The following is a 10286-nucleotide window of genomic DNA, read 5'->3' as shown; positions in this document are numbered from 1 at the left end:
ATTAAGGGTCAGAAAATTTGATTAACAAGCTAGAGGCACAGACAGCCAGCAATAGTAAAATAGTGAACTGTTTAGGGAGTTAAGAGTGGGTTCTCATGGTGAACTTTTAATATTTCCAATCAAAAAACTAGCTTCCGGTTTCAAAGGCCACAGTCCCTTCTGCAAAACTGTTTAAGGCCTCAATGAAATTCCTTCAGTCTATATGGTACACTCTTGTCAGAGAGTCGGGGCTCTTTTGCCTTTATTTTTTCTCTTCCTTTCTACTTCTAAACAATTGAAAACAGTGAGATTCACCTGTATTTTTAAATGAGATGTCTAAATAAAAAAATAAGAAGTGAGTTGCCAAAAGTAGCCTTGGAGGTAGATAACTGAATTTAGTTCCTCTGACTACACAGAGTTACCTGCTAAAATAATCCAGGGTTGTCTGAGCCAACAGGAGTAACTTCTCCACTGCTTATCATTCGTGGCCATAGATAGCACTAGAGGAAATCTCAGAGCCTACCTGGTTAATGAAGAATGTTAGGCCCAAGAAAGTTAAATGTTTGCCAAAAGTCAGCCTAATGAATTAGGGAAGTAAGGGCCAAAAAAGAGTTTGAATTTCCAAGTTGGAAGCTCTTTCAAATATGCTGAGAGGTTCCATCGTGGGGTCATGGAAATTGGGAAAGTCTTGTTGGCCTGGACATGTCATCTCTTGCCAGCCTCTCCCAGTCACAGCACACAACACTAACATGGAAACTTCCTTTAATAAGATTTGCATTGCTGTCCTTATGATCCTTAAATTATTGGTGGCTTTTACCTAAATCATCCAAATGATTTGTATGGTTCACCCCTAGTATCAACTTGCTCAGTGAAAGAGGTGTAATCCAGGGGGGGTTTCACAGAGGGTTCTATTGTTACCTCAGAATTACTTCTGATACTCCTACCACATTTCTTACAGATCCAACAAATATATCATTAAGCCTAAAAGGAAACCTTTTTGTTTTTAATATCTCTGCTCTCACCACCTTATATCTAAGATTAATTTTTTGTCTTATCCTCATTTTTCTCAGCTGACTCTCTGTCCTCACAATCCTTGACTTGGGTCATTCTGTTTCCATTACCCTCAAGGCTACTGCTTAGCATATCACCAGTCGCACTCCCAATTATCTCCACCTCAGGTCTTGGCTCTACTGCGTCTATTGATTCTATTTCAGTAGTGAACTCTGTCAACGCATCTCTGATTACTGATTCATTTCCTATCTCTGGCTCTGTCTGGGTCCTTGACTCAGCCTGAACCTCTGATTTGGTCTGAGTTCCTAGCACTTTTTGGGCTACTGTCTTTGTCTCTGTCACTGGCTCTGTCTGGGTCCCTACCTCTGTTTGAGTCCCCATTCTATGGACCTTTGATTGTATCACTGAACCAGACTGTCTTTCTAGTACCTGACTCATCTGTGTAGAAGCACCTACATTTGTTTCAGTTAGCCCCAGCTGTACTGTGGCTACACTTCCTATCCTTGTTCTTGAAATAGGGATCACAAGGAGATTTTGATCTGGAGGGGTAACTCGGGAACTTATATAATTGAGTCCAGAGAGGAACCCTAGAGAAAAAGAAAAGTCAGGGTCAGCACTATGGATTAGTAATAGATAAAATCTTAAGTCATGAAACATCCCTGAAACACTGGCTTAATTATAATAGAATTTGACTTACAATACATTTCTGAATATCCTTTTCATTATCTTTAGGGACCTGGGATTCAAAGCATTGATCCCAGCTTTTCTGTAGTACAATATTTCCCAAGGGTATACAAGCCAATTCATTGGGGCATGGGAAACAAATAGTAATGTCTTTTTGTATTTTTAGCAAATTTTGTTTTCGGTTCTAAAATTTTTGTAAAAAATTTATTTTTTACATAGTTTAAATTCAAAAAAATTTAAATTTTATTTTTAAATTTAAAATTGTATTTTATAATGTAATGAATATATTAATGATATCATACATGTAAATATTTTATAAATAACCATATGTCTTTTGGAATGCTTGCTGAGAAGTGTTTTACTAATAGGGTGTGTGATGCAATGCTTTGGAGACCACTGTTAGTGAATGAATAAAAACAAGTATATGGCTTAGAAGGATGAAGGGAGAAATGTTATAAAGGCAAAACTCCTATGTTACCACTCTGCTTTATATTGGTAATATGACAGAGGAACATATGTCATATGTTAAGGCTTTATTTTGGAGATTCATAAAGGTGGAGAGGTTATTTGATATGATAAAAAGAGAGGAGGATTTTAGAACTGTCTTCTGGAAGGACAGAAGAACTATGAATAACTCTGTTAATGTCTATGCCTTCTTTCTCTACTTCCTGAATCTTGCTCCTATCTGTGTAGGGACAGGTGGTATCATCATAGAAAAAAATGCTTTAGATAAATTGGAAGGACTTGCTCTTAAGAATTGTTCATTGACATGGAAATAACTCTTTTAGAGCCCTTCCAAATTATGAGATTCTAATGTGTCAAACCAAAAGAAAGCAAAAGAGAGAGAGAGATGGGACCAACCATGTAGAAATGTCTTCTCGGTGCCTTCACTGTTTACAGGAGCATTAACTCACCTGCTATCATGTAGAAGATACTGCTCCACCAATTGAGGCGGTAGACTAATAGGAAATGGGGCTTCAAGACGTTCCTACTGTACAATTTCACTTGCATCAGGAACAAGATGAGGCAGAGGAGTAGGCAGGTGCCTGGGATCAGAATGAAAGCTATCACTACCCATCATAACTTCCTTCTGCTCTCCCACCCATTCCACCCTCTTCCCTCTCTTTGTACTTCCTTGTCACCCAAACCATCTCAGTTATGTGTTGGAGGCCTATTACCCATGGCAGTGGTCATGGGAAGATCCAGTTGGCAATTAACCAAGATGGGAGAGCAAAGGCTTCTGCTTTGACTAGAATAAGGTTGTCAAGGTGGAGCCTGTAGATAAGACCAATAGAACAGATAGCTAGTTAGCTGCACAGTAATTTTCTGGGTACCAGAAGGGCCTCCAGCCTATGATATCCCCTCTACTAGTCCATCAGATCACAAATCCTAGAGGTGTTTCCATTGGGTTAAACATAATCTCCTCAGGGTCCCCTCCTTAAGAGGTAATAGCCCCATGGGGAGTAAAAGCTTATTGAAAGCTTTCTTCCCTTTGGGAAGAGACACTGTCCTATGACAGCAGTTCATGTGAGGGAGGAAATGACTTTGTAAAATACGGGGAAATGGCACAGAACGGGAAGAAATACAAGGACTCCAGGGACAGACTTTCCAACATCACCGTGTACCTGAGATGAAAGAGAAGATGGATATGCCCAGATCTATGTAGGTTTTGTCTCCTGGCCCTTTGATGAGAGAGATGCTGAGCCATATAATAATAGTGAGGGTGATGAGGGCAGAGATGAGGAAGAAGGCCCTGGAGAATTGGAGGTAGTCTGCCAGAAAAGGTGGAAAAGGAGAGGTTTGGCTGGAGCAGAGGAGACCTGCCCTTAAATAAGGGTAGATAGGTTCTAGGAAAGGGACTGAGGGACAGAAGAGGAAAGAATTAGGGCATGTCTTACATGTAATGTAGTCAGAGTAAGGAGCCACCCAAGTGGGTGGCTTCACAGGCACCAGTAAGGACCCTCTTTCCATCTCCTCATTGACATGTGGAATTCCTTTAACAAGGAAAGAAATGTATTTCGCAATGAGTGACAAGTTGAAATTATAACTATACCCTTGAGAGGCACATTATGAGGTAACTTTCATATTAAGGTGCAAATGACTAATTTTCTTTTTCCTAGGAAGTTGTGAGTGCAAAGGTAATAAAAAGCACAAGGTCGCTAGGCATTAGCTTCCAATAATTAAGGAGTTGTGGTTTTTAGGTCATTGGGGAAGTCTAGTCCAAACAAACCTGGGTGAATTTGCCCTGTTTGGAGGAGTTGTCCTTACATGCTTGTGAATGAGAGGAGAAAAGGAAGAGCAGGGTTGTGGGAAGGAGAAAGGGAGAGAGGGGTGCTATGGAAAATCTGAGCAAATCTACCAAAGGAGGGGGCTCTAGGATTTGGAAGACACTCACAGGGTGCCTTTGGCACATGGCTCCAGCAGAGATCATGGTGACACACTGTCCAGAGCCCTGCAAAGAGCATCTTCTTGTCTTTCAATACCATGAACTTCACCCAATGTAAAGAGTACAAGGACAGCAGCAGGACAAAGATGAAGCCCAAGAGGCCAGCACAGAACATGCGAATGTAGCTTTGGGTCTTCTCCAGAAGCTGTCGCTGGTATGGTGACAGAGAAGAGAAGCGGTGCATGCAGTAGGGGAGAATTGGCTGTGATGGGAAAGGGAGGAGGACATCATGAAAGGAATGTCATCTCAAGCATCTCCATCTCCACTAACAGAAAAGACAAGCCATAGGTCCTCTACTGGGCAGGAACTCCTCCCCACCCACACTTCAGGGTCTTTTTCTCCTCTGGTTCCAGAGCCTCCCACAACTTTTAAAACATATTCCTTTTTAACCTGTTCCCAGTTAAAAAAAAAAAAAAAGATGGCGTGACCTTTGCCTCTTCTCCCTGACATTTCCCCTATGCCATACACAAACTGCTTCATGCAAAAGGACCCCACCACTACCTAGCCTACAAAAGGCTTCCTCACCCTGTATGTTGGGTAACCCAGGATGCTGGAACTATAAATACTGTGGAAGGCCATGGTATGTCCTTTCCTTCTTTCCATCCTAGTCTCTGGCTCACTGCTCTTCTCAACTGCCATAGAACCTAACCCACTCTGACCTTACACACTTTCCTGCCCCTCCCCCACCCCCAGGAAACACAACTAACAGGAAGTGTACAGTGTCTTTGTCTCATTTGCCAGATCTGGTTCAATCCCTTTTCCCATCCAGGTGTCTCTTGAGCTCCAGACACCTATAGCAAACTGCGTGCCAAACCCAGGTTTCTCACAGACCCACCACACCCAAGATGTCATTGAGAAATGCAGGCATCTTTACTCTTCATCCTAAACCCCCTTTTTGTGCCCTTTATTTATTTCCTGCCAGTCACTCAATCAAAATATGTCCTGCATCTCCTGACAACTTCAACTCTTTAATGTTCTAAAGCCCATCTTTTATTTGTTTCCTCTTCCGTAGAACATCTTGTCTATAACAGCTTTTTACCTGGCACCTCTGCTACAAGGCTTCAGTTTATTCTTGACAAAGTTGTCTCTAAAATGCAACTCTGATGTGTCTCTCCTGTGCTTGAAATGTTCTGATTGGACCCCACTGTTATGAGGTAAGGTCCTAACTTGTTAGGATGAATTAGTTAAACCCAGCAAGTCAGGTTTCTGTTTGCTATCCAGCTTCATTCAATCATTCAATACCTCCTCTGTGCCAGGTATGATATTAGGTACTGAGGGTGTATTGATGTGTTGGGTATCTTTCATATGTCCCTTTGGATCTACTCCCCATCTTTGTTCAGAGGCTTACTGATATGATGGACTATATCAATGGGTTCCCTTGCCATCCAGTCTCTGATTAGGTTTCACCAATTACAGTCATGGGCAGAAAATCAGAGGTCCAGATATCTGTGTGTTTATTTACTGGATTTGTCCTTACCAGATTACTGAGGGTTGTCTGTGTTCTCTCACCTAAAATAGAGTTCCTTGCAGGCAGGCTTCTCCATAGAACCACCTTTTTCCATTCTGCTCCTTTCACTTACATAATCAGGCTTAAGAGTAGTAATAACTTTTCACTGATGGTTTCCCCAAATCCTTTTCAGTTCAAAGAGGGCTTTATAAATAGTCCCTTAACTCCCCCAGATTAACTTGTTTGAGCAAGCCATCTGTTTCCGGCTGAACATGGTCCTTATTTTCAAGAAGTAGAAAGCCTAGTGACATTTAGGCTCATTCTCTCCCTCCATGTTCTCTTGTATTCCAAACAACTTTATTTTTCTTGCAGTTGCTTAAACCCACCTTAGTCCTTCCTTTGCACATGGTACAAATGGTATCTACCTTGCATATGGTATCTATCACACTTCCCACTTTATCTTTGTCTGAGTTAACATTAGTCAAGATTCATTTTAATTTAACACTTTTAGGGAAGTCTTCTCTGAATTCAACCCTCAGTCCCAGACTTTGTGCTCCTGCAGCACCTTGTGCTTACTTTTTTCATAACCTTTATCCATAGTATTGTAATTTGTCTGTCTATATTTCCTTTTGTAACTTGCCTGTGAACTTCAGCAATGAGGACTTATCCTATTCAGCTGTGTAATACTCGATATCTAACACAGTGCTTGGAATATAATAATGATTCAGGAAATGCTTATTGATTGAAAATAAGACAGGTAATAAAAGAAAGAGTAGGGGCACCTTTGTGGCTCAGTGGGTTAAAGCCTCTGCCTTCGGCTCAGGTCATGATCCCAGGGTCCTGGGATCAAGCCCCATGTCGGGCTCTCTGCTCAGCAGGGAGCCTGCTTCCTCCTCTCTCTCTGCCTACTTGTGATCTCCCTCTGTCAAATAAATAAATAAAATCTTTAAAAAAAAAGAAAGAGTGGACTTCTAATTTCTAGTCTGGCATGCAAGGAGCTTGGAGGTGGTCACTCCATTATAAAATAAGTAGAAAGCTAAACAAACTGAAAAATCAACAATTCTTTTTAGGTTCATCAGAGAAATGAGATCACAAGGCAAATTGGCCCCCCAAATTGGAGAGATGGAAAGATAAATACAAAGAATCACAACTACTAGAGCACAAATCCCTGCAGGAACCAGTATAAGCATAGGTAAATCTGAGTTGTAATTGATGGATTGTTGCAGGTTCAGTGTGGACAAGTCTAAGAGATTACAAACTCTGGGGGTATCTAATCTTAGGAAGTTCATACACTTTAGTCAATTCTACCTCCAGCAGGTCGACCAGGTTTTCACAGTGAATATCAGAGAAAAATCCCCTTACACTTCTGGCAGGAGGAGAAAAGGAACCATTTTGAAACATACCAGAGAATTCTGTTCTTAACAAGGCCTTCCCTGAAGAGAAACTATCTTACCAACACCTAAAGTATTAGAGTTTTATCGGAGCTTAACCAATCTGGGGGAAAAGAAAATACTCGATTCCAGCCTGTTCAACCTTTCATGTGGGACAAGAGAAATACCCAACCCCAGCCCACTCTGCCATCCTGTCCCTCCTAAGGAGGGGGAATTGAGAAGCACTTGTGAATTTCACAGAAGCTTTCCCACAAAGATCAGGAACAGGGAAAGGGTGTCCCCTCTCACCACTCATTTTCAATATCATACTGGAATGCAACAAGACAAGACAAGACAAGAAAATGTATAAATAATGGGAAGGAGGAAATAAAACTGTGTTTACAAATGACATGACTGTGTAGAAAGTCCAAGTGAATTGACAACAAAAAAAATTCTGGAAACAATAAGTGATTATAGCAAAGTTGCAGGATATAAAGTTAATATAAGTCAATCATTCTATGGGGTGCCTGGCTGGTTCAGTTGGTAGAGCATGTTACTCTTGATCCTGGGGTTGTGAGTTAGAGCCCCACATGGGTGTAGAGATTACTTTAAAAAAAAAGTCTATCATTTTCCCATATACTAGTAATGAACAAATAAAATTTGAAACTAAAAACACAATATCATTTCCTCACAATGAAACACATGGGTTTAAAGCTAACAAAATATGTACAAGATCTATATAAGTAAAAATACAAAACTCTGATGAAAGAAAACAAAGAATTAAATGACTGACAAGTAGTTTACTAATTTTATTAATTCTTTCAGAGAAGCAGCTCCTAATTTTGTTGATCTGTTCTGCTGTTTTTTGGGTTTCTCTTTTATTGATTTCTGCTCTAATCTTTATTATTTCTCTTTTCCTGCTGGGGTTAGGCTTTATTTGCTGTTCTTTTTCCAGCTCCTTTAGGTGTAAAGTTAGCTTGTGTACTTGAGACTTTTCTTGTTTCTTGAGAAAGGCCTGTATTCCTATATACTTCTCTCTTAGGAACTGCCTTTGCTGTATCCCAAAGGTTCTTAACTATTGTATTTTCATTTTCATTTGCTTCCATGAATTTATTAATTCTTCTTTAATTTCCTGGTTGACCCATTCATTCTTTAATAGGATGCCCTTTAACCTCCAAGTATGTGAGTTCCTTCTAAATTTCCTCTTGTGATTGAGTCCCAGTTTCAAGCATTGTGGTTTTGAAATATGCAGGGAATAATCCCAATCTTCTATACTGGTCGAGACCTGATTTGTGACCCAGGATGTGATCTATTCTGGAGAATGTTCTATGTGCCCTCGAGAAGAATGTGCATTCTGTTCACAGAATATGTATTCAGAATACAGAATGTGTATTCAGAATGCTCTGAATATATCTGTGAAGTCCATCTAGTCTAGTGTGTCATTCAAAGTCTTTGTTTCTTTACTGATCTTCTGCTTAGATAATTGATAAACCCCTAGCCAGATTTATCAAAAAGAAAAGAGAAAGGACCCAAATACATAAAATCACAAATGAAAGAAGAGAGATCACAAACAATAAGGAAGAAATATGAACTATAAGAACATATTATGAGCAACTATATGCCAACAAATTAGGCAATCTGGAAGAAATAGATGCATTTCCTGAAATTTATAAACCACTAAAACTGAAACAGGAAGGAATAAAAAACCTGAACTGTCCCATAGCTAGTGAGGAAATTAAAGCAGTAATCAAAAAACTCCCAACAAACAAAAGTCTAGGGCCAGATGGCTTCCCAGGGGAATTCTACCTACCATCGAAAGAAAAATTAATACCTAGTCTTCCAAACTCATTCTATGAGGCTAGCATTACCTTGATCCCAAAACCAAAGACCCCACCAAAAAGGAGAATTACAGACCAATAACTCTGATGAACACGGATGGAAAAATACTAGCCAATAGGAGCCAAAAGCACATTAAAAGGATTATTCACCATGACCAAGTGGGATTTATTCCTGAGCTGCAAGGGTGGTTCAACATCTGCAAATGAATCAATCTGATACATTACATTAATAAAAGAAAGGACAAGAACCACATGATCCTCTCAACTGATGCAGAAAAAGCATTTGACGAAATGCACCATCCTTTCTTGATTAAAACTCTCCACAGTGTAGGGATAGAAGGAACATACCTCAGTATCCTAAAAGCCACCTATTAAAAGCCCACAGTGAATATCATTCTCAATGCAGAGAAACTGAGAGCTTTTCTCCTAAGGTCATGAACATGACAGGGATGCCCATTCTTACCGCTGTTGTTCAACAGAGTACTAGAAGTCCTAGCCTCAGCAATCAGACTACAAAAAGAAACAAAAGGCAGCCAAATTGGCAAAGAAGTCAAACTTTCAGTCTTTGCAGAGGACATGATACTTTTTGTGGAAAACCCAAAAGGTGAAAGAAGAGAGGAATAGATTAATAGAACAGAATAGAGAGCCCAGAAATAGACCCACATAGATAGAGTCTTCTGGTCTTTGATATAGGATAAAGGCAATACAATGGCAAAAGATCGTTTTTTCAACAAATGATGTTGGAACAACTGGACAGTCACACCCAAAAAAAGTGAATCTAGACACAAACCTTTCACCATTCCCAAAAAGTAACTCAAAATAGGTCAGATAGACCCAAGTGCAGAACACAAAACTATAAAACTCATAGAAGAAAACAGGAGAAAATAAGTGCCACTGAAGTATGACAATGACTTTTCAATACAACACCAAAAACACAATCCATGAAAGAAATAATTCATAAACTAGACTTCAATATAATGAAAAGCTTCTGTTCTGCAAAGACATGATAAAAAAAAAGTGAAGACAACCACAGTCTGGGAGGAAATATCTGCATATGGCACATCTGATAAAGGACTGTTATCCAAAATTTACAAAGAAGTCTTACAACAAGGAGTGTGTGGTGTCTCAGCTGGTTGAGCAGCCAGTTCTTGGTTTCTGCTCAGGTCATGATTGCAGCGCCCTGGGATTGAGCCCTGCATGGAACACTTCACTCTGGGGAGTCTTCTTGAGGATTCTCTCTCTCTCTTCCTCTCTCTTTGCCCCTCTCCCTGCCTGTGCACACTCTCTCTTGCTCGCTAAAATAAATAAATCTTTAAAAAAAAATGTCTTACAACTAAAAAATAAGAAAACAAATAACCTGATTTATAAATGGTTTACAGACCTGAAAATCATGCTTCAGATGAATGTAACAGAGACCACAGTTGCTACAATGTATCAAACATAATGTCCAACAGTCAACCAAAAAAAAAAAACAAACCAACAAAACTGAACATGTGAAGAAATGGGAAAAT

The 10286-nt window shown here is 39.8% G+C and overlaps 1 protein-coding gene across 1 annotated transcript; it reads right to left on the bottom strand.

The window, feature by feature from the left end:
• Positions 1-671: 671 nt before the first annotated feature.
• On the bottom strand, positions 672-4736 carry LOC116872097 (transmembrane protein 202-like). Its single transcript, XM_032865152.1, has 5 exons — positions 4646-4736; positions 4070-4322; positions 3300-3446; positions 2589-2720; positions 672-1577 (listed from the first exon to the last, which is right to left on the bottom strand). The coding sequence occupies exons 1-5, from the start codon at positions 4721-4723 to the stop codon at positions 1018-1020; spliced, it is 1170 nt and encodes a 389-aa protein (XP_032721043.1). The 5' UTR covers positions 4724-4736; the 3' UTR covers positions 672-1017.
• Between the last annotated feature and the right edge of the window lie 5550 nt (positions 4737-10286).

Source organism: Lontra canadensis, unplaced genomic scaffold, assembly GCF_010015895.1.
Source record: "Lontra canadensis isolate GAN:19392208 unplaced genomic scaffold, GSC_riverotter_1.0 scaffold28, whole genome shotgun sequence".
In the NCBI taxonomy this organism is placed as follows: Eukaryota; Metazoa; Chordata; class Mammalia; order Carnivora; family Mustelidae; genus Lontra; species Lontra canadensis.
The sequence above is the reverse complement of the archived record's forward strand: the minus strand, read 5'-3'. Positions and strand labels throughout refer to the sequence as shown.